This window comes from Triturus cristatus, chromosome 4_2 (genome assembly GCF_964204655.1).
Source record: "Triturus cristatus chromosome 4_2, aTriCri1.1, whole genome shotgun sequence".
NCBI lineage: Eukaryota > Metazoa > Chordata > Amphibia > Caudata > Salamandridae > Triturus > Triturus cristatus.
The window spans coordinates 504,757,827-504,783,384 of NC_140586.1; the positions used below are offsets into that span (position 1 = coordinate 504,757,827).

At 39.4% G+C, this 25,558-nt stretch overlaps 1 protein-coding gene across 1 annotated transcript in view; it reads right to left on the reverse strand.

Annotated features, from left to right (window-relative positions):
• Positions 1-1,552: 1,552 nt before the first annotated feature.
• Positions 1,553-25,558, reverse strand: part of LOC146834619 (vitellogenin-A2-like) — a 70,517-nt gene continuing 46,511 nt past the window's right edge. The window contains exons 20-34 of the mRNA XM_085602094.1: positions 25,038-25,185; positions 23,966-24,185; positions 23,655-23,827; positions 19,958-20,455; positions 19,530-19,580; positions 18,702-18,809; positions 15,493-15,705; positions 15,235-15,377; positions 12,217-12,355; positions 11,992-12,127; positions 6,364-6,550; positions 4,545-4,633; positions 2,671-2,768; positions 2,396-2,577; positions 1,553-1,827 (exon numbers count right to left, since the gene is read on the reverse strand). Of these exons, the coding sequence (XP_085458220.1) occupies positions 2,413-2,577; positions 2,671-2,768; positions 4,545-4,633; positions 6,364-6,550; positions 11,992-12,127; positions 12,217-12,355; positions 15,235-15,377; positions 15,493-15,705; positions 18,702-18,809; positions 19,530-19,580; positions 19,958-20,455; positions 23,655-23,827; positions 23,966-24,185; positions 25,038-25,185 (2,368 nt within the window). The 3' untranslated portion in view covers positions 1,553-1,827; positions 2,396-2,412. The remainder of the gene's footprint in view (positions 1,828-2,395; positions 2,578-2,670; positions 2,769-4,544; positions 4,634-6,363; positions 6,551-11,991; positions 12,128-12,216; positions 12,356-15,234; positions 15,378-15,492; positions 15,706-18,701; positions 18,810-19,529; positions 19,581-19,957; positions 20,456-23,654; positions 23,828-23,965; positions 24,186-25,037; positions 25,186-25,558) is intronic.

Sequence of the window (25,558 nt, forward strand, 5' to 3'; positions counted from 1 at the left end):
TTTGATGCTGTCCATATTGTGGAACTAGCAATGTGTTCCTATTTGCCTTCAACTTGGTTTTATGTTGTCTGTCATCCTTTTGTTGAATTATAAACTAGTTTACCTGCAAATTAAGGTATCCTTAACTCTCCCATAGGCTTTTACAAGTTTCCTCATAATATCACAATTTATATGTAACTTTCCTGCGATTAAAACATTACTTTTTTTTCAGTTTTTCTTTTTTAACCTAATTTTATGTGTGTCATTTTACTATGTAAAAAACCCAGCGAATTACATTTTACGCTGCTAAATTGGCACAATCTTACACAAAAAAGGATATTTGCCACTTATTTGATTTGGTATTTATGATAACTTTCTCGATTATCCCAACCAATTCCATAAGTTAAATCAAATGGTCCTCCTGGGTGCCACAAAAGAAAGCAAAGGCATCTGGCAAGGCATCTTTGAAGTCTTCCAGAGAATGAAAGAGCTAGTTATCGAGCCTTGAATGTATCATTGACATTCTCTATCCCAAAGTGTATAATTTTAGATCTGGGCTGCATTTTTTTTAAAAAGCTGCTTTATTTAAAAGCAGGCCCAGACATGGTGGTCTGCTGAGCCCATCAGGCCCCCATTCCTGGGAGGGCCTGTCATTCCCAATGGGCTTGCAAATTGCAAGAAACTCATTAATATTCATGAGCCTCGCAGCAATTTGCTACCCCATTGGGAATCGCAAACAGTGTTAAACTGTTATACATGCCAAATAGAGCTTCGCAAATTGCGAGTCACAAATGCGACACAATTTGCGAGGCGCTATTTGGCAGGTCATACATCTGGCCCTGGAAGCATGATATTTTCCATCTATCATCTTTATGCTGACGTTTCAGATAGTTGCTACTTTGCTTATGTGTGGCAATGGATCTATTGTCATTCTGTTGTATGCCATTGTTTGTATGCCATCCTTTGCTTGCATCAGACTTCTTTGTTATTTCATTTAGAGTCTTCTGTATTTAATATAAAGAAAGGAGATGTGTTATACCTGCTGCCCAGCCAGGGTGACTGTGGTGAGAGAATGTTGGTCAGTGGAATGTTGGTGGATGGGCTGAGCTGCAGGAAGGCTGCACCTGGTGGGGCTCTACGCTGTAACATCTTATCTTGAATAACTTACATGGATACTACTTGGACCAGACCTGCCTTTATTCACTACAGCCACCCACTAAAGTAGCCTTTTAAAGGAATGTCTCAGGCTTGTTAGTACAGCTGCAGTGCAGTTTTAAACTGTCATTGCGACCTGGCACATTAAACATTTTACCAGGCCTACTCAGCCTTTTTAATATTTGTAAGTCACCCCTATGCTAGCCCCAAGGCTCATAGGGCAGGAGGCAATTTCTGTGGAGCACATAAAGGATACTTTTGACTGTATTATTTCCGGGAAACAGTACCCAATATTTTTTTCATTTGTTTAGAAAAACACACAAAAATTAATTCAATCACTTCGATTTTCTTTAGTGCAGAAGGTAAAACATATATTTCTCACAAAACATTTTCTGTCAATGAAGTAAAGCCCATGTGGTTCTTTTTTAATGAATGCATTGTTTATTTGGAAATGATATATTTATAGGGGTTTTTGTACTGATCATTTATTAAGGTTGAATGGTAAATTAACGTTTCTAGGCAAATTTAGAACATGTTTTCTGTTTCTAAATGACACATTAATGAAGAAAGATGTTGAAATCTTATCTTCTGAGTGGTTACTCTATCCCGCACACTGCAGTTCTTCAGATGTGTCAAGCGAAACTTAATCCACGCCTAGTTACAAATGTCCGTCAGCAGGGTCTAGATAAGAATCTGTACAAAAAGAGTAATATTACTAATATGGAACTGAGAGGTCAATTCATACAGTGTTCACAGTCAAAGATCTCAACTACCTATTTCTGACAAAACAATTTAAAGTGTTTGTTGCTTTTCTATGACAACTTTTCAAATTGTTTGAAACCATTTTCTATGCCATCATTCATCCAACTGAAAAACAAGAGACACTGATGCATGTCCAATTAAAACCAGTACACATTGTGTCTATTTCAAACATGTCCTATATTTAAAGCTCTAATATTTATGTTTCTTCAAATTGTGGAAACTCTCATTCGTCATCTTTTAGTGCTACCTGTCATTGTACCATTGTCTTGACTTGGATAGGTACCGAAATCATGCTTATCGTGTAGCTTTCTGGACACTGACCAGAAGCGAGCACAACATGTTTTCGGATATTGAGGTAATATATTCACTAATGACTTGTAAGAAACTTGGAAGGTAAATGTGAAGAAAGTGCTCCTGTGTCATTGGATAGGTGGACCCCCATCACTCTATGGGATAGACTTGGTTGCATTTAATAGATGGTAACACGATTGTCACTTACTGGTTGTGGACCTTTTATCATTGGCGAACAGAGCAAGATTCCTCTGTAATCCAAGACTGGACAAAACTCTCCTCATCCTTGGCAACAAATCCATCTGGCATCTGATATTCATGTTCGCGCTCATCATCATGATGGCCACAAACACCACAAGTCTTGCCCTTCATCCACAAAGCTGGTGTAACCTTTATGATAAAGCATAAAAGAGACATCTAATATAAATATATGTTATCTTGTCAATATGGTCAACAATGCAATAAGTGAATGCACAAGAATACCTTGCATGTGACTCTGTCATAGTAAAGCTTCTCAATGCCAAAGTCAGGTGCGATCAAAACGAGCCCATCAGCCTCCTTTTCCATCCTCAATTGAGGCTCTGGAATGAAAAGAAATGTGTTACGTGTAAAATGCAAAGGAAAAAGGGGAGAGGATGTGGCCTAACGGCTAGGGCGATCCATCTCAAATCTGGGGAACTAGGTTCAAGTCTCAGGAATGACGCTCAACATCCTGTGATTCTGGACAAATCACTTAATTTCCACGTGCCTAACAAAAATGAATGTGTCCTTGTGTAATGCAACTGGTGCTCATGTAAAGTGCTCTGATACCTTATACCTTTAGGTCAAGTTCGCTCTATGTAAAAAAAGGCAGTATATAATGTACTGAGGAGCAGAAGTTGCAGAGATCTAAGAAGTGCTAGAATTAGATCCAATAAGGGATAGAAATTTGCATGTTAAGAAATAGGAGAGGTTTGGCCTTTAGCGATAATTGTTCTTCAGAACTGGCTCATATTGTATATTCTGTTCCCATATCGTTTTAATTCGAAATTTCTGTGTACAACTCAATGAGTTGGCTAATAAGCACACTTACTAAATGGCAGGTGTTCTACTGATCTGCAAGGATTATGCATTTTCTGGGTGTTCCAAATAATAACAGTCCTCTCTTACCCCAAATCATCATAGTTGGACTGACTCAAAAATGGCAAAAATGTATTTCAATACCTGAGTTATGGTGTGGTTCTAGACATACAACTCGACAAAACAAAGATGTTTCTTGGAAATTTGATTCCCACTTCATCAAGGGAAAAGCTGCTATTTTAGCATCCACAAAGCAAAATCAAATATAGACCTTGGGCTCAAGCTCTCTGCTTTATATAAACAAAGATTAGCCATAAAAAACCAACGCTCAAAAGTTTGAAAATGCTGGAACTTTAGGGATAAACATTTTCAGATTTGTTAACACTTCTTGCAAAGAAAGAAATTAAAACAATCAAATGAGTAACAAATGAATATAATAAGTTGTCAAGTGGATATATTTACTCAAGCAAATGTGTTGATTAAGCATTTTGTTCGTGGATTTTTAAAGCCCAAAGTACACTTATGTCTGGAAAAAGTCTAAAGAGCTAGGGACGGCAAAGGGTTGTTACAATCCTCCTTTTTGTTTTAGCTGACCAATTCTGGTCCATGTATCTGACCCATGCTCCATTACGGTCCACCTGAACATTTGGATTTGACCGGGTTTAGTACGACCAGATAGCACAAGTTGGCACTTCATGCTTTTAAGCACTACATTTCCATTGAGTCTTTAAATATTCATAACTCCAGTTATACTTACTCCAGTTATACTTATTGGATTTTTGTCGTTTTGATCCTGTTTTGTTCAAATAATTAAGCTCTATTTTTCTCACTAGGTAGGTTTTTTGTGTGGTGTTTTCACCGTTTTACTGTTTGTAGTGTTACACAAATACTTTAAACACTGCCTCTTAAGTTAAGCTGGACTGCTCTGTGCCAAGCTGCCAGAAGCTGGAGAAAGGTTAATTTAGGGTATGTATCTGACTTACACAGACTAGGGTTGAGGTTCCTGCTTGGGCATGATGCATACCGCTGCAAACCAGAAACCCAATCTCTAACAGTAAAGAAGGGAGCAGGGTCAAAAGAAATTATATGGAAAGTAGAAAGAGTAGCCAGGAGCAAGTTTGAATGCAATGACACAAAGCAGAGGGCCAATGGAGATCTACGAATTGTAAGGGAACATTATGACCTTATATTTAAATTGATAACATACATGAATATAGTACACGTAAGCTGTTTGCGTCATTTCTTAATTTAAGCACATAATATTTTTTATCGATAGGGCAGGTTCTTTGATTACGTACCAGAATGGGATTCATATGGCAGGCTATTCACCTCAATGCCATTTATGATCAGCTTCAGGGAGTCAGCAGATGGATACATGTCAATATCGCTAAAGAAGGAAAAGAACAGATTATATCTATTTGTTAATTATCTGTTGTTTCAATACTGACAATCATCTGTCACTGTATCAAAAGTGTGTAGCCATTGAATACAACACTAACAGTCTTATTCGGTTTGGCGGATGACTGCTTAATCACATTATGCCTCATTACAACTGCATTAGGACATAATACACTTTTAATAAGACAGGCGGGGTCTCTGTCATTCTTGTGATGGAGTACCCTTCCACCCAACTCTAAATTCGGCCAGAGCATATTGTTAAGTATGCCGGAGTAATCAGAAAAATTTAAGTAATTCTGTGTCTGTCTTTGGGAGGGAATTGCCAATATTTACACAGTTACGCCTCTTGTTTGATGAGGAGTAATTTGGGTGGGGGAATTAGCACAGAAACTAATTTAGCAAGAACTGCTCTTTGAGTTGTTTTGCATTTAGCACAATTTCTTAGTGTTAAATGCATCCTTGCATCCGTTTTGGAAGTGAGGGTGCATTTTGCCCCATGGACATAGAGCTAAATGCCAGAAGTAAGTTAGGGGAGAATCCTACCCCAAAAGCACATCTAGGTGCTCACATTGCTATTCTTGTTGTATTGCATTCAGCTCTATTTCTTAGTGTAAAATGCATCCTGGCATCCACTTAGGAAGTGAGTTGGCATTTAAACACTAAATGCAGAATTGCTTGTGTAATTCTGCAGAATTTCAAAGACGTTTTAGAGTATTTGCATGATCATGCCACATGGAATTACGGGAGTTAAACCCACACCTACTCTAAATCAGGCCCTTAAGGGGTCATTAAGATGGCGGTGAATCCGCCACCAACAGGGTGTCAGTGGCGGGTTCAGTGCCATAGTGAGGTAATTTCCCGCCTGGCATTTTATAATTGCGGGCAGGACCACGGCAGTCGAAAAATCTAACTGCCATACATCCGACAAGCTCCTTGAGCCCGCCGGTGCGTCGAAGGCCTTTCCATCCCAAAAAAGGTGGCAGTGCCTACCAGGCACCGTCGTTGGGATTACGGTGTGCATCCTCACCAGCCTTTTCATGGCGGTTCAACTGCCATGCCAGAGAACATTGCTTCTGCCATTCTTACTTTTAATCTGCTGATCCTAATTCAGTATTACTTTTGCAGAGAATGAATTATCCAGTGAGCATTGCCCATGACTGATCTATGTTCGTCTGCAAGTTTATTTTTACTAATTTCATTTATGCTACTTTTTTCATAAACAAGATACCTCTTCTCAGTAATATTTCTGGATGAATTTGAGCCCACAGTAAAAAAGACTCTCTCTATAAATTTATGAAATTAAGTGGTGATATGACATTACTATGTGTAGGTTTGCTGCATACATTTATGTGAATATATTGCTGCCCACACTAACCAGTGTGTCCATGCACACGAATTATCTAATGTGAACAAATGGTGAACAATGTGCCAAAAGAGGTCAGATTAGATCTGCCATGTATTTTTTAAGTAAATGTGAAAACAGCATATTGATGTTTGAATAGTTGTGGCAGAAGGTTTATGTAAAATACAAATGTTAGTTATTCATCTCTCCTCTCAGTAGAATCACAATTATCCTTAGACAATCATATCACAAGAAAATATTCTTCACATAAGAGACACAATGAACACCTATGTGCTAATCGTGAAAGATGTACCTCCAAAGATACACCACACACACTCATGTTTGAGCATTCATCTTGTAAAACTGGTAATACTCACTAGCTGCCCAGTTTGACATTGATGGCTTTCTGGTCAGGAGACTCTTCCACTTTCTTCATCATCACCAGGAAATTCAGCTCAGGGCTACAGTCTTGGGCCAGGACATGGTAGCAACTTCTGGCCATTGAGTAGGTAAATACAACATCATTGAATGTGGTGATTCTATCTTTGGATACCGTGCAGTCACCTAAGAAATATTCAATTCAAATTTAATGAAGCATATCATACTATCATGCAAGAAGAAAAAAATGTTAACTCTAAATACACAGACATTGACTAACAAAGACGCAAGGAGTATTGGAAGCAATATGATGCACCATTGGGAACTGATATCACCACCCTTCTACCACACCTAAACCATTAACAGCTTCCCATTGACTTCTGAAGGGCACGCACATGGGCTTTAGAGAAATGAATGGACTTTAGCATACCTTTTTCTTTCTGTTCCTGCCACTGCCTTCATAATGACTGATAGGAAGGATAATAAGGGGGCTGACAGGGGAATCAAAAATGAACCACAGATAGCAATTGCTATCCATAACTGCCATCCAAATCTAAAGAGTATGCTTAACTGTCAGAACTCTAAGCCTTATGTCAAAGCCCAACAATTGTATATGTTTACTCTTCTGGCCATCTAGAGGACACAGGGCCATATGTTTGAACATTTTTTTATTCACAAACACTCCAAGGTGGACTTTTCAACCTCAAAAATGTTTTTTGTAGTATGTGAATCCCTGTTGTAGCCTCTGGTAATGTTGTACTGATTGGTTTTGGTATTATAGATGGATCCCGGTGTGCTACTAGGAAGAAGCATGTTGTGGGCGTGCCTTTCAAATACTGAATCATTATGCAAGGCTTTAATGGTTTACAACTGTAATTACAGTTGCTAACCAATGAAAAGATACCGAGCCTCTAGTTTGGATGGTAACCAAGTCACAAAATGTGAACGTTGTAAATGTTTTAGGGAGAGTTGGCAGTTGTCATTGCCAACTCTTAAAGAACATTCTGAAAAAACAGCTGTACTTTTTAAAAGCAGCTCTATTTCCTTTAAGGAAGCAAATGGCTTCTTTGCAATTTCAAAATCTTTATTGTAAGCAGTCATAGAGATGGTGGTCTGCTGTGAGAGCCACCAATAGGAGTGAGTCACAATTTGTGACATAAATCATGAATATAAATGAGAAAGGACAGATGTTGACTCCCTCTGAGTAAAAATTTTGGAAATAGATAAAATAGTGTATAGATCGGCTTGCACACTGGTCGCACAAATCTGAGACTGGTACATTAGTGCATCTGGCACTGGTGATCCCTTATAAGCGTGTGCATTTTCTTCTCTATTTTTCATCACAGTACCATTCTTTCATGAACTGGAATGTACCTCTTTGTAGACTGACTTGCAGGTATCTGGTTTAAATTTTTTATTGATGAAAATTGGTAAAACCGTCCAAAACTGGAAATGTTTGCAGGGCCTGACTGACCGTAGCGGGCACCGGGTGTTGCCCCGGTGGGCTGCCAGGGTGCGGGCCGATCTTTGTCCCCTGGGTCTGTTTTTGTTACAGGGCCGTTTTTGCAGCATAGGTGCAAAACCGGACCCTGTAACAGGATCAGCCAAAACCGGCCATGGCAAGGACCTTGGCCGCACCCCCAAACCCCCAGGGGACCGGCCGAGCTCTTTGCCAGGGCTGGTTTGGGTTCCCATCCCGTCCCTTAATGTTTGTGTCTGTTTTTAATTGGAAACCACAGTTTTTGATTTTCCAGGATCCACTCAAAGATTGCATTTGCAATTACAGCAATAGGGTGAAGCCTCAACAATGAACATCAGCCTCACATTGAAACTGAAAACGTGTGATTGGTATAATCAGCCCTTAGCCCCACCATCCAGTTGCAGGGTTTTCTCTGCAATCGAACCACTTTCCCTCTCTAAATGCCTTTCTCCCAGCCTTCTTACCCCCTCTCTTCTTCTCACTCAAACTGTAACTCCTGATGAGTGTTTTTAACATGTGGGGAAGGGCAAACAATAGTCTAGAGAGCAGGAATTTTTCACATGCCTCTCCGTAGTGGTATGTTTTGAGGTATGTAATTGTAGTCACTGCATTAAACTAATGCATCAACAAAAAAGTCTGATCCCTGCTGCCTTTAACGGTTGTTCTAGTCTGCACAAATTTAATCAAACATGGTCCTAAGTTATGGTATGCAGGTTTTTGGAAAGGGCACAGCAGAGGCCCTTTTCTCAACAGTGTCAGTGCTGTTAGGCCACCATCAAAACATGCCTTCTCCTTAGAGGCAGAGCCTCAGAGTAAAGAGGACTTATATGGGCAGAGGAGTTAAAACACAGGTGTTGCTATGTGTGAGTGACTGTATTTTGATGCATGTGTAGGTGCATGAGCGTACGTGTGCATGAATCTCAATGAGAGTTTGTGTTTTGGTGTCAATATGTGTGCAAATGTGTGGCTGAGTATCTGAAGGAGTAAACAAGTATCTCTGTCTGAGGGGTGGTGCATCTCATTCAATGCATTCCTAGCAATTCATTGAGTCTTTTGCCGCTCTTGATCCTACTGAAGTCAATTGAAGTCTACTGAAGAAATAACACTTCCCCTCTTTACCCAGTCAGAGGATGGGGGCTCCTGCAGCATAACTCTGAGACCTGGAGTTCTTCAGCTGCAGCGCAGAGGGACCCGGTGGCGGAGAGCAGCATTGACATCGGCTGAGGTCGGGCCAGGTGCTGGAGCTTCTCCAGAGGGCTTGCTACAGTGCACTGGGTGCACGAACACCCGTATAACATTGAAAAGGGGGTGCTAAAATCTAGCCATTGAGGCGGTCGAGACAGGCGGGGGTCTGGGGCTCTTTGGGAGGCATGTCCATTCAGCTGGGCCCATCTCGGGGCAAGATGTCTACAACCTGGCTTTATTCCCTCAGTGCATACCGAGATCTACCTGCAGACTACCCCAGCTGCCTTTGCCCACCGCCTTCTACCCCTACTGCCATCACCAGCCCAGGGATCCCTCTAGGCCCAAGAACCCCGCCCGTGAGTGCAACAACACCCTGAAGGCCAGGCCGAAAGCAAGAACCCCAGCAATGGCGAGAAGATCATATTGTGTAAATATGTAATATTTATTTGTTCAACCCTAATTGCTTCAACTTTCCCTAAAATGTAATCTTGAATGAATTTGCAACTTGTATATATGTGTAACTCTAACCACTAGTATCTGTAGTAGACGTATGTACTTACTACCATGCTTATGTGGGTTTATCTGTTTCTGATCTTTTATGTAATTCTTGTATTCTGTCCTTATTTAATGTAACTGGTTCTATTGTAAAGCACTCTGACACCTTTGGATAGAGTTTGCGCTATATAAAAACGTGCAAATAAATAAATTGAGACAAGCTTTTTTTAGAAAGCGAAAGTGCTTTGCACGTACACCTTTCAGGAAGGCTTACCTTATAAAAAGGGTGGCAGCGTATGGATTAAAGGTTTCAAGCTAGAAAACAGCCTCGCACAAACACACACTACTCCTTTTATTTTGAACTTCTCTCTTGCAGCAAAACACCCTTCTTATTAACATCACTGAAGGTAAAAACCTGATTAAAATCTTGTCTACCAGATGGTTTTTCAACTTTGTTGTGACATTTGCATTTGAAGATAGAGCAGTTTTGATTTAAGATTTTTGGTGTCTATAATATATATATATATATATATATATGTGTGTGTGTGTGTGTGTGTATGTATTTATATATGATTCCTTTTGTTTCCCGCAAATGCCTTGCTGCCAACATGAGGGGTAGCGCGTGGTGTCGGGCTAGGTCCCTGGCCAGTATATTCAAGTAAACTCTGAAAGAGAGTCATGCACACTCAAAATGAAGTTAAAGCATTAAATGTAAGTTCTCCAGCCCCTGAAATATGTATTGGCTTTTCTTCAGTGCGTGAGCAAGGCTGAAGAGCCAAAAAGCGCAGCAGGGGATGGAGGACTTATATGAAATACTTTAACTCCATTTTGAATGCGTGTGACTCTTTTTCGGTGTTTACTTGTATATATATATATATATATATATATATATATATATATATCTATATATATATATATATTCACTTAAAAAACCATAGGTTTCACACATGTTATAGTTAGCTGGACATTTCCCTTGGTTAGCAACCAATCAAATTCCCCCGTTATAGTTAGTGCAGGCAACTATAACTCACGCAACCGCAATCCTCTGTTGATGACGTCAGATATTACAAGGATTCGTCAACCGGCGCCAAAGTTATTCAAAATAGAATTTTCAGATTTCCTATGGAAACACGGTCCTAACTATAACTATCTACTGGCGACCGCCAGTAGAAAATATACACATATATATATACACATATATATATATACACACACATTCACAGATATATATATATATATGTTCTGTGCGCTTCAGGATTTAACACCAATGGCCACAAATAGCTTACTGTCAATTTAAACTAAAAAGCATGGAGATTAGCATTTTTTCAGGTCAGTTGGTAATATCTGGGGCTGAACTTTCTGGGATTGTCAACTGGGATGTGCAATATATAATTATGAGGAGTGGTGCCCTTTGGCTGCATACAATGATAACAGGTGCCACAAAACTATGAACACAATCCTGCTTAGCGCCAGGATTGGGTAACAGTGGACAATCAAGTACTAGGAAGTTAAAAATGATAATGACAGGAACCTTAGGAATCATTCTATGCCCTTTACTTGGGAATAGCGATTGGTCAAGATCAAAATGACGTAGGTGCCCATGCCAACTGTGGCAGTGGACAGGAGTGACAATACAAATAGTGGAGACACAATTGAAGACTATAGCAAGTTACTTAAAGATCAGGCATGAGTGGTACAAAACATGTCTAAAACCATTATAGTCAATATCAGTAGGCAGAGGTGTGACTGACAGATGAAATACATTTCATTTTAGCCCACCAGTAGGACTGGCCAGTTATGAGCCTTTACATGTGTCAAACTATTATGGGTTATAGCACATTAAGACGGGGGAGGGACCCTGATCAGGGGAAAGCCATTACATTTCAGGCCTACAATGTGAAGGGCCAGAAGTGAGACGACTTGGGTTTGAGTCCATTAAAGTCTATAACATGTAGAAACATGTAGAAACAGGACCAGAAGGAGACTCAACAGTCTGAATGAAGAGATTTGACACAATTAATGACTGTGTGAAAATATTGTGTAAGCACTGAAAAAACAACCAATGAGAAATTAGTGTGACTCAGAAATGTATAATCACCAATCACCACTGATTTTCTACATTTTCTTATATTTAAAAACACTGAAAAATACCCACCGTAATTCAGTTATGCATTATTTATGTGCATTTGAAACTTAGAAAACCTCTATGTGAGTAAATAAAAGAAGTGCATAAGAAAAAGCACTGATTTTGGGGGGACTTTGATGTAATTTATTGATATTTTAAGTGCCAATGACGGTTGTCAGGAAAGATCGTATATTTTTTATTTTGCAAAAAACTTCGTATTTAAAGATTTTAGCACACATTTCTGATATTGTCTAATATGAATAAACTCTCAAGTTAATTCCAAGATGATTTTTACATCAGAGATCAATGGAACATGTTGATACGACTACTGGTCATATTCACCTCTCAGTTTGTCTAGGAGGTGTTCTGGAGCTTCAGCGAAAGTATTCCAGCTGGGCGACTGAATGTCCGAGGTCTGGATGGGGCGACCAGCAGGGACCGCAACAGGGAGCTGAATGGATCTGTAATAAAGTGTGAGCTGCAGAGGAAACAGTAACAAAGCATTACATTCTGATCAACTTTCTACTTAGACAGGAATGTGCTGCTATCAGCAGTTGTAATATTTACCCTTGGAATCTGCATAACTGCATCAAATGTTCTTGGGGAGCTCAGAGAAAGGATGATTTTTGCTTGCTTTGAGGGATTTTTCCGTAACTTTTCAGAGAAACCAGCTATAAGAGCAACTCCTGGAACAAACTGTGCAGCCCTGTAAGTGAAATAAATCATTAGTTTCTGATGCAGACATGGGACATGGGCTGAGATGTCAAGATTTTCAACATGCAGTGCACTGCATTATAAGAAATAAACTTGGCAGAGTTAATGTAGGTCTTTGGTGAAGGTGAAAAAAGTGCTTGTAGTTTCCATCTTTGCCTCTGACTCATGCCTTGTATGTATGTATGTGTGTGTGTGTATATATATATATATATATATATATATATATATATATATATATATATATATATATATATATATATATATTGACGAATCACCCCCAAACTTTCAGGATAGGAGCTGACCGGAGCACCCCACCAGTTTTGAAAATTTCGCGAAGATTCATCATCCAACGGTTCCCTGGCAGGAAACCAATTAGCACGCACTCACAGTTTGCTTAGTTTTGTCCCAATTCTTTATTTGTCTTAACAGGTATCCAGTCTCAAGACAAACCAACGCGTTTCACCATCCACTGATAGCTTGATCACGGTTGTCATTGCACTTTTGAGATTAACCAATAAAAACAAATATTGTTAGTCATGTGATTATCGATGTCATCAGTTTCAAAGCATAGAATTCTGGACCTCGTGGTTTTGCAACCTAATGTCGATAAACATTTCATGCAAGGACTTAGTTCCCCAGTTTGGTAATCACTTAAATAACCCTTACATTACAATCCATATTGTATTAATATAGTCAGAAGACTTTTCATATTTACTTGTTGTGTTTGATTTCATTTCCTAATTATGTTTTTCTAATGCTGTCTGCAGGGTAGCGCTTAGCTATGTGTCATTGCATATGGCCTTTATATCATCGGTTCTTTGTTTTCCGATTATCACCCTCTTTTTAATGTTTGCGCAAACAGATTTTTAGAATAAAACCCTCTAGTGGGTCAATATCTATACTGATTGGTTGCCCTCCAGTGGGCTGCAATTCCACTTTTTCTATTGGATTTTGGAAAAAGGGGTTACATCTATGTGGTTGCAATTTATCTATTTAAAGGTCTTTTTATGCTATTTTTTATATGTGTATCTATTTTGAAATTTTTTAAAAATGTTTTTTGGTACTTTTTTTATGTTATAAAAAACTAAATGGATCTACCTAAAACCCCTTTGTCAGTGAAACTCCTACAAATGAATGTACAGTTCCTCGCTTTGATTGAGGCCCCATGGCGTGAAAGTCCTGAAGTTGAGAATTTGTTGTGATTCTCTTTGCCTCAAGTTTTTTTCGCGATCTCCCCCTCTTTCATGTAGGGGTATTGTTTCCAGAGCATAAAACACAAGGGATTTCCAATCTCCTCCATAATTGGTTTCCATATGTTTGGCAACCGCGTTGCTCCTGTCTTTGTTGATTGTTGCTCTGACGTGTTCCAGTATTCTCTTTTTAAGTTCACATTTCGTGCTTCCTATATATTTCAATGAACATGGACATTGGATTACGTATACTACAAATTGGCTTTTGCAAGTAATGAGTTCTTTTATCTGCCATTTCTTGTTGTTCGGTAGTTCGACTTCCGTCATGTTCTTGGCAATTTTGCAAACTTTACAACTGTGACACTTTTTGACCCTCTGTAGGCATACAGAGGGTACCTATCTAATGGCTAGGGAGCTTTGTGTAATGTAACGGTGGATTGGTAATGGATGAGTCGAAAATGTTCTGTGAAGATGAATGTCTCCTGATTCAATATCCTGAGTGCAAAGGGAGTGAAGGATTTCCCTCCGGTCTTTCCCCGTAGTTTTCAGTCTAGTGATGTCTTGGCGTGACATTGTCTAGCAGAGATAACTAGATTTGAAGCAAGCATTACTAAGGACAGTGGTGTGAGACATTGGGGCATCTTATTGATAGTTTGTTTTGTGCATTCAAAACAAGCCCCACTTTGAATGCAAGGACATTGATTAAATACTTTTCGCAGTGGTATAAGACACCAACTTTGCTGCCCGAATTTGATTAAATATTGGAAACAACCCACATGTGACAAATAGTACAGACAACTATATTTGTTTTCTATTTATTCAAAAGAAAAGTAATTGGAAATATTGCTTTTTTTTGTCCTCATTTCACCATGACTGCTGTATTCCGAACCGTTTTGGTGTACCCTCGATCCGTCTATGGTCTATGCAGATTGAGACTCCGAGCCACCCTGGCCCGCATCTTGGAGGAGGGGAGCGGAAACTGGGTCAAACCAACACTGAGCTCATGGCATGATGTAATCCTTGGACCTTATATCCGGGATGACAGCCAGCCCCACCTACTTTAAAGTTTAGATCCTATTTTAGCCATGTCATATAACCCTTCCATAGCTCATTAGATTGACTAGCGTTGCCTTTAGTATCTAGTTCGCAGGTACATTTTATCGAGTTTAACCATGCTATTAGATGTGGGTGCTCCGAGTCTAGCCATCTTTTACAAATCTCTCTTCTCGCCAGGGGTAGCAAGTAAAATAGTCGGGATGCATTGTTTACTCCTAACAACACCAACGTTTCTGTCAGGATAATAGGAAACATTGCCAAGATAAAAAGGATACTGAAAACTGTAGAACTAATCAGTAAGCACAAGAGTGTGTTGTTTTGAAAACATATGCAACTTTGTAGATGAACACAATCTAAGCTGTGTTGGTTTTGAGAAGACATCTTCTTCGCACTGTTGCATTAGGCTTATGCTTTCAACTCAACATATTTTACCTGCTGAGCTCACAGCATGTTTGACCCTAGTTAAACCTCATGAAACATGGAGCGGGCTTACTGATAAAAAACCTTGCACGTCACCCAAAGGAAGATATATTTCTGCAGCGCATCTCCAACAGAATATGTAGTACTGTCTTTGTTTTTGAACATGCGCAATAAGTAATTTACAATTACAAAAAGTAAATGTTACCATTTTCCAGCCGATTTCAGTTTCGATGGGATTCTTGGCCACTCCACCTTCAGCCTCAAGCCCGGTTGACTGCCAAAGTGACCAGTTTCAGCCTTTGCAGCAATTTTGTAGTCTTGGCAATTCTGACCCCATTTCACATAGGCCTAAAATCAGAATGTAAAAGACACCATTTATTAGAGTTGAAGTTTTCAAAGCCTGAGTAGATATTATCCTTCCCATTGTTTTCTGTGTTTTTCTGGCTGTCTTTGAATACCTCACCTGTGCCTCATGAGAGTTGACAACAACCGCATTTGCACAAGCGCGCCACCTACTGGTAGCAGCGATTTCCACTGCATAGGCCTGGATCTGGGGCTTGGAGCTGCGGTAGTCCGCGTACACGATCACCTGGTATCCTTGCTTTTTGTTGTCATTTCTCACCGCTTGAGCAGTAACTGCCAGCACTGGAGGTTTGTTGTCTCCCATAAATGCAGGCTAAAGACACGTGACAAAAGTTGAAAGCAGCAATTAACTTGGAGCACTGAAAAGCCAGCATCAGTTTCTTTTCAGGCATGTTGAACTGACACATGCTTCAGAAGAGGTTCGTAGAAGTCCTTTGCGCTCCTTTAAATGTCACTTGTACACCCCTTCTGAGTTCCCTAGCTGGAACTTGCAAAATGATTTGAGTAGATTTTTAGTCTCTACAAAGCACATGAAACTGGTCACATACTTGAGGGAGAGCAAAATCCCACGAATCCCTACACCCTCCTTCCAGACATGCCATGACATGTGACACAGTCTCTTTGTCTTTCAAATAGCTATTAGACACACTTTGGTAACTTTACTACCTTCTGTGGATCTCCTAAAAGCCATGCCAGGTGCCCATCACCTGTTTATGTGGAAAAGCAATACCACCCTCTCTACTTTATTGTAAAGAACAGACAGGCCACTTCTTTCTTTCAAACTGCAATATTGATACTCTTAATTGTCATAAACAACATGAATTTATATTCTAAGATAGCTCAGAAAAACTAATGCATTGTCACAATTTACCTCCAAATTACAAATAATCATCTGGATTAAAAAGAGGACCCTCCTTCCATTATTTGTGCTGCCCACGCACCTCTAACACATCATCTGATTATGAACAAAACACTAATGCAATGTTAAGTTAGGTACAGAACACCGATTTATTGTCATAATTTCATTACGAACAGTAACACATCATCTGGATTATGCACAGACCAATTTGATTTTCTGGACTTAAGCCTTTGTGCACTTTATCACTGCTAGCCAGTGTTCTCACTCCGTAAAACATGGTAGAATTGGATTCAACCTGACTAATATATTTAATTAACCTATAGGTCCATAGTAAAGTGGTATAACCTATACCCAGGGCCTGCAAATTAAATGCTACAGTGGGCCTGCACCACTCATTGTGCCAGCTGCCTTATTAGCTCCTTAAAACATGTCTCAAGCCTACCATTGCAGCCTCTATGCAGTTTTAAGCTGTCAATTCGACTTGGCCAATTAAGGACCCTTGCCAAGCCTTCAACACCCCTTTTATTACAAATATGTCACCCCTAAGGTAGGCAGTAGGTAGCTCCTAGGCCAACATGCATATCATTTAAGTTGGACATGTACATTTAACTTTTGAAGTTTAAGGTAGAAAAGTAGCAACTTCATGTGGCTCTCACCTGCACAGCCCATGATACCCTTACAGGTGGTAATGCGTGTCACAAATCTGCAAACCATCTCCACCATCTGATACGTGCACATAACACTAATAATGTGTTGTTCCTATGCTATATAAAACAATATTAACTACACTGGTTGTCATTAAGAAAGGACAGATTCATCTTGACTGGATGATGCATCAGTTATATTGAACAAAGCTATACCATTCCAACCAGGTGCACAAACTGCCCAAACATAATGAAGTGTGGGACTAGCGCTAGTGTACACAATCTCACTATCAACAGGCCATGGCAAAGATTACACAAAACTGGAATTAAAGCAGATTAGTATATTGCTCATCTAGCATGACATTCATCCTGCTCATCTGCCAATGAACCACTCACACGCTGCATTCCCAAACATTCTCCTGAATTCCATTCAGAAATTACAGTTTTCCACACAAATCTATGCTTCTTAAAGTTTGAACTTCTCAAATACCTCTTCAATGATCACCAGACTTTAATCGCTCAACCTCCACATTTTTGTTACTGGACCAACATATACGGCTGGTTATAATGTTGATGGAATAATTAACTCAAAACCTTTTCCCATTTACAGGTAAAAATATCACTTTGATTGATCATCACATTATCAAGTTCAACCTCAACCTGCCCAGTGTACCGTTATCCACCACCCTCTTTCACAAACATATCTACCATGTCATGGAACACTATAGTTGTGTTATATAGGGCCAGTGGACCTTGTAATGGCTGTCAACCAATTCCATATATGCCTCCCATAGGCCCTTTGTAAAGTGTTTATCTTAAAGCCCCACAAATCCGACAACACTGTGGCTGGCTTAACCTCAATGTAAAGTTACAGATTACTACAACTAAAACTCACACAAGACGGTGGAGAAAATCAGATGACCAAATGAGAAATGACCTCTTTAGCTTTAGTACTGTAAAGCAACTACCTTGAAATAAAAAACAAAAAAGACTACTCGCAACTCATCTACGATGCAACCAACATGCCAAACCAAAATTATCTCTTACTACCTAGTAATGCCATTAATCAGAATGTAAATCAAAATGTGCAAAACACATTCAGGAGCGCAGAACCTGATTGAGACTCACTTGAATCCAATTAACTAGCTGCATCCCCTTATCAATTAGTGTGAGTTCTATAGCCTAAACTCTGCTCATTTAACATATTAACATACTTTACTTAGACATATATTACCAAGCGAATCTCAGGATCACAAACAGTACTGAGGCTACTTAATGTATTTAAAAAATCCTCTTGGTGCTGCTTTTTTCCATTGCTCCCAAAGTTATCAATAAGGTATTCCTATAAACTAGGGAGTTCAGGGAGAGTCGTACAAACTCCTGCCTTATTGATATATATGCTATAGGGGACCCTCTGTTGAAAATGTTAATTCAGTGACCGGTTTTACGAGGAGTATTTAGTGATCCCTTGAATCCAAATGTCAATTACCATTCTGCAGATGGAAACTGTATCTCAGGGACAGAAACCACTTACCACCTCCTGTCAACAATCACAAGCATATTAATGTTTTGTAGCTTCAATTGCACATTGCATAATGAATTGCTAAGAAGTGGGTGATTTACATTACATTTTCTTTTGTGATTCATTAAAAGTTGTGCAACAGAAAGACTCTCTATATGCTTTTGTACACAGAGATCAGCATTGTTGCTGTCACTAGCCCTGTGATATTGTAACTTGCAAGCTTTGTGACTGAAAACTTGGATCATACATCGGGCCCTTAGTTTCATGGTGCATACGGCAGTTACCTTCTGAGATCTTCTTGCACTGGAGCCGCTGCTGCTACTGCTGCTGCTGCTCCTTGAAGAGCTGGATTGGGAGGAGGATCTTTGTCTTGAATCCCTCTTCTTAGGATTCTACATAAGAAAAATGTGGTTTATGAAAATGTACGGCTGTAGTGCAGTCTACATAAATGCTAACTGTGATATTATTTGCCTAAAGCAAAACTTGAATTTTGCAACTTTCATAGTTGTCACTTGCAGATCATGGCTATACCTAAGCCGTAAGAGGTAAGCCCTATGGCAGTGTGTTTCTGTATTTGTGGAAAATGAATCAGCCTGGCTTCATAATCTCCTGCTAAAAGCAATTTATCAAAAGGCAGACAGTCCCTCTAGAAGCATGGGAGAGCCTTCCTCCAACCAGAATTATGTTCTGTGGAAAGTAGGATAAAGCAGGTAATGTATGACTGTCCAAACTGCACCTAAACAAACCTAAGAGCATGCACCCTTGCAATAAACCACTTTTCACAATTGTAGCTACACACTTATCCCTGCATTTGTAAGCCATATGCTAACAGAGGTAAACATAAAAGGCACTGGTAATTTGAATGAATTACTTCGGCAATGAGGGTCTCATGCTTTTTTTAGACAGCTGCCCCTTGGTGCTAATCTTAGAGAAATGGAGTAGTGCACACATTAGAAAGGGAAACGCTACAGGAGGTCCTGTCTTCTGTTTTTCTTTTGGAGGCATCTGACACTTGATGCATATGTCTTAGCTCTCTGGAGGTGAATTGTGAAAATTGACATGAGGTACTAAAGAATGCAACTACTTACAATCTTTTTCTGAATACCACTTACGGAATTTCTGTTTGATGGGTGGAAATGAAGGTCATAAATATCAGGGCTTGTCTGTGGTACAAAAATGAGAACAGACACAGTAAAACACTAGTCATTCCACCATACCTATAGTTGATGCTGTACAAATAAGCAAATATCAATTCTTCAAGCATAACATTCTGCAACTGCATCATCTATAAGGTTTTCAATACCGACACCATCCCAGAATGTCCAACTAAAAGCAAGGCCTTCGGCATCACATGAACAGCAAAGGTGGTTTCTAGCTGCCATTAAAATCACAGGATGATAAATCCCCCTCAAGTGAGGCTATGATATTAAATATGTCATCAGCACAGCAGCAGGTCCTCAGTGGGATACTTGGAGGTTAGTATTGTAAAATGATTTGTCAAAAGTATATCATTCATATCAAAACTGAATTGGTACATTACCTTTTTCCTGTGGGACTCGTTGCTACTGCTGCTGCTGCTGCTGCTAGCGCTGCTAATGCTCCATTGTTTCCTGCTATTCTGTTGATGCTGTTGTTGGCTTCCCTGGTGAGCAGCGTGATGGCGTCTGTTACTGCTTTTCCTACTGCTGCTGCTTCTGCTGCTGCTGCTACTGCTGCTGTGACTTCTGCTGCTGCTACTGCTGCTGCTGCTGCTACTATTGCTGCTACTGCTACGACCCTTGGTTTTCCTAGAGTTCCTACCTTCTTTTTGCTCACTGCTGCTTGAGAGGCTCCTTGAAGGCTTCTGTGTTTGGTGCTCTCTCTTACTAGAAGGCCGGGGACGAGAAGCTGATGAAGACGAAGATGAGGAGGAAGAACTGGATGAACTAGATGAACTTAGTTGTTTTTTAGCCTTTGCAACCTCAGCAATGTCTGGATTTGAATTCTTGGAATGTTCATGTTTTCCCTGATATCTTGCTCGCAGGCTTCCATTCCTGACCTAAAGATTAAATAATCATATAAATGCACAATCTTTTTCAGCAATGCCGAATAGCATTGTGATAGTTTTAACATCTCTGTATTTTTTCTTAGATACTGAAGTGCAATTATTTCAAAATCTCTTAACATGACACTTTTACCAATGTAGACGCAAAAATCTGAATGTACACATTGCACAATATGAATAAAATGATAAAGTTATAGAGAAAAATGAAATAACAGCACCGTTAAAGGGAGCTTGCAAATGTTAGAAAAGGAGAACATACATAGCTAACTAGTTATAATGCTTATAGATTTTTATAACAAGATTATTCATTAAATGATGTTTTACTATTCACGTACCGATGGAAACTTAAGAATCCTGTTGTGATGCCTAACGGTTCTATTGCCTTTCATTGAAAATGTATTATGAATAGATTTGATAGTAGAGACCCTAATTATTACAATAATTTTAGTAAAATAGTTTTTAAGAATGTTTTTCATTATGGATGTTAAAAATTTGTGGCAATAGGCCACAGTTTTGGATAATCAATTTCATGCAATAACACAATGGTGAAACAATTATTCTCGTATTATAATATAATGATTCGATGCAATATATTTCATTTCAATTAAGTTTAATTCATTTAACCCTCATGCATGCATTTTAAGCTTTCAACATGTTCTTTCTTGAGCTGCAATTTTCCCTTAGCAAGAAAAATTATTAATTTGCATTTCTGCACGCGTTAGGCTATTAGTTCCAAGCATATTTAATTTTACATACAAAGGGCAGTCTTTCAATGAACACTGTGAGATGGCTCGGTGTGAAAGTCAACTCCAACCCGATTCCATGAACTGTTACTTTGTATATTTCTTACCATTGACAAACTTATGAGGCCCGGAAAGTTAAGTCCTTCACAATAAGTGCTTGGCAAAGAATAAAGGATTAGCTAAGTGTATTTCGTGACTACATATGTAAACGAACAATACGATTGAGGGGCTAGTGGAGTTACACTATGACATTAAAGTGTCATAAGGACTATATAAGAAGAAACCCCAAAGGAGGGGCAAAACATTTTTTTTTTCTTTTCTTCTCAATGTGAGGACACCCATCTCACAATGCAAAGATAATATTCCTTTTCATGGGACAGACCTCATCACGCATTGGATTTTATCTGTTTAGCGCAGCACCCTACTTTTCCTATCTTATACAGCTTTTTTGCTGATGCCTTTATGCAGTAGATATGGAATCATTCTTTGCCAAACAAATTGATTTTTGCCTCAAATTTCCTTTTTGCCACTGCTCATGGACTTGTCCTTAGAGGATTTTAAAATTGATTCCTTTTCCCTTTTGATTGATATTTTTAGATGGTGTTAAAAAGGACTGAACTATCCTTCTGGCTTTAATAATTGTAGAAGTCAGTAATCTAGTATCTGAGGTTTGTTTTAAACCATCCTCTTTGGATTTGAAACGCTGACTAAATGTGTAGTCTTGCACGACATTCCTTGATATTCTTGACTGAAATGCTTCAGAAATTACTTATCTGTACATATTTTGGAACATTAATACAAGCAAAACATCCAGAAGTACGTCGCAAGAGTCACCTGTTCTGGTAGCCCGCAAGCGTAACGATGCTTGCCCGAACAGCGCATTTGCCGCATAAGCGTGGTTAAGGCAAATGCAATCTAGTGTTCGGTATGGGTGGGGACTAGGAACAGGAGCATTGAATGGGGAGTGGACATGGTCATGCACAGGTAAGTGGAGCAGGGGCCGGGTGGGGTTTGCAGGGGGTCAGTGGCAAGTTTTTAGGGCAGACTCGTGGAAGTCACTATCGGAGGGTGGGGTGGTGGCAAGTTTTTTAAGGCTCAGGGAGGGAGAGAGAGAGGGGGAGGGGTTCAGGGTAATTTTAAGGAGGGAGTACGTTTTAGGGCTTGGGCTGGGGGTCCTTTGCGGGGAGGGTCAGTGATACGTTTTTAGGGTTCAGGGAGCGGTGTCTGGATACTGTTAAGGAGGGAGCAAGTTTTAGGGCTCGGATTTGGGTCGCTAACGGTTAGGTCGGTGGCAAGTTTTTAGGCTCAGGAAGGGGTAAGTGTACTTTTAAAGAGGAGGTAAGTTTGTATGGCTCAGTTCCTCAGGTTAGGGTTTGGGGTAACTTTAAGGGCTGGGTTTGGGGAAGTATTTAAGGAATAGGGCATTTGTAGGGCTCAGGGCAGGGGAACAGGTAAGGGGGTTGTAATTCAGGGCTTAGGGCAGAGGGGCAGGTAGGGGTGTTGTAATTTAGGCCTTAGGGTGGGGGGCAGGTAGGGTTTTGTAATTTTGGTCTTAGGGTGGGAGTCAGGGGTCGGAGTAGTGGCAAAATTAGCAGCACATACACCCTTGCCATTCCTGAAATTGCATGATAAAGGCATGCATGGTAAGGTGATGCATGGTTAAGTTGCATTCCTGGTTCGGGCTGTGTGGTAGAGGCACATGTGGTTGAGCCTTGCGTGCCTCTATCATACCAGCTTAATACAATAACTAAATTATCGAAAATTACCTGAGTATAATATTGTGTCCTAATGTTCTTTATTCAAAACTGAGTGGTCTTACTCCTTTGAACTAAATGCGTTGTAGGGAGAATCAACAAATCTTTTCAAAATATCAAGTGCTGATTCTTCTGTTCTGTGTCACAATATCAGAGCTTCTAGTGTGTATCATTCTAGTTAGACTTAACATCTTTAATAGATTGGGTCTTCCCTTTGCAATACTTTATCGTTACAGTATGGTCCTGAGAGTGGTGTATTTGACCTTATTTCAAACTTGTGAGTTGGTCACCAATTAATGGTCCACATTGGGTGGCTAACGTTATGTTTTGGACATCCTAAATCCCACCCCTGTTATCACTGGAGAAAGACCCATTCGAGGATCATTTGCCTCTGCAGTGAGAGTAATGCTGAAATCTGTATAGCTGTAAAGGCCCCAGTGCAGTTAAAGGTATAAATAAGTAGTGATTTGAAAGTTTAATCTAAACATATTTATACTGTTTACACTGGATCAATACACGATTACAATACAAAAAGGTCTTTGGTATGTACCACCTTATTTGGCACTATGTACTCTGGACAAGGATGCAAGATATTTGTCAAAACTATCATTGTGAATTTGTTTTTATAAGATAGGCAGTTGATATTTTCAACAAAAACATTGCTTTAGGTAATGGTTTAGAATAGTTATGAGTTACCGTATATTCCTCATCAATTCCCAGAATTTTCTTCAGCTTCATTTGAACCACAGAGTCTTCATGTTCTTCTTCCTCATTCTCTCCCACTGTTGCCATGGTGATTATTTTAGAAGCAGATTTTGGTCCTGCCTGGATTTCCAGCAGCAGCTTTTCTATGGCTGCATCTGTATGAGCTGCAAACAACATCAGTCTTTAGATTAGTTTGTGCAAAGTTTAATGTATCTTGAAATATTAATTATGTTCAGCATTCTGTAACTGAATAGTTGCAAACTACTCCACAAATATTTATTACTTTGAAGTAGTATGTCTACCTGGTTTTATAATGATCTTGGCTTCGTTCTCTCCAACTAATTTGTACAGAGGTGAATTTCTGAGGAAGGCAGCATTTTGTGATTTGTACTCAAGGCAGACTTGGAAACCAAAGGTTTTGGCCTTTGCACAGACTTGATGGGCATTTGGACTACTGACAGCAGAGTGGCGATCTTCTGCAGAGTAGGCGTACTTCTTAGACAAAAGTTCTGATGACACCTCCTGATTTAAAAACACAAAGGACATTTTTCTTACATATGTTAGTGCTTACAGTGTTTATCTTGTTCAGTTTGTGCATCATTTTATGCATTAGGTAACATTGTGTTAAGGTTTTTATTCATCTGTGTGTCTGCTTGTCTTTCTAGCTACCTGGTCCTAAATGATCCTCTATGGCTCTCTGTGTCTGTCCGTCTGCCTAAGTAGTTAGGTCACACTGGAATCAGAACTAATTTTGTAGACATTAGGAAAGCAATAGCACTTCTGCAGTATGGTGACCAGTTCTCATATCAATACATGGCATGGTTTTATATGGAAATCAAGTGAAACTTAGCAGTAAATCGGTATACGTCTAACTTGTCTGAAATCCTTTGCAATTAATCATGAACAGGGCGGCAACATTTTTAAGTGCAATTTTAAACCACAAAATCTCCCAGTAGAAGTAGAAGTAAAATATGTTTCTTTTGAGATACATAGGTCCACATAAAGATCCCAATTACACCCACAAATAAAGAATAATTAAAAAAACTGATTTTCTGTGAGTCTTTAATAAAACAACTCCCACAACAATGCAAACTCTTATATGTTTTACATGTAAAAATCAGATGTCATACTGCACATTTCTAAACTTTCCAGATTAAATAATGGCTTCAAATAAATCTTATGCTCTTGAAAATATATCAGGCAGAGGCAGAACAAAAATCTGTAAGTTGCTGCATTTTCCTTTCTATTCTGACTTGTTCTAATGTACATCCAGAGATTTTCATTTATATTGAGAACGCTTGAATCACATTAGTTCATCCTTACTCACTTTTGAAATAAGGAACACTATTCATTGAAATAATAAAGCAATATTACCATCATACTGGCAGCTTCTCCGGAGGACTTTGCTGTTGTCTCAAAATGCTTCTTAAGAATGTTTGGCACAGCCCCTTGTGTCAATAATGGGGTCTTCTTTGCTGCATCCTGGTCTTCTACATTTCTTGTGACAACAAACATCTGTGTTCTAGGGACACAAAGATGAAATACTGTGAATCTATCACAAGAATTGGGGAGAACCAAGAATATTTAGGTGAGGCCTACAATCTTCATTTAGTTTATACACAATGCAATGCAACTGTTTGTTTCCAGCATAAAGGAGAACTGTGCTAAAAAAGAAGTTGATATAGCAGATGTTCTGATCCGAGTCAAACTGGCCAGAAAATAGGGCCTTGAGCCAAAATGAAAGTGGTTCCCATCAGTTAATCAGATAGGCAAAGAACCAGCTCGTGTTTGCAAGTCAGGACAGTCTTTATTTAACTTGTAAAGATAACCCGTTTAGCTGTTTTGCAAGGTAGAGGAGACTGAATGCGTTTTTGACTGCTGCAACCAATGTTTGT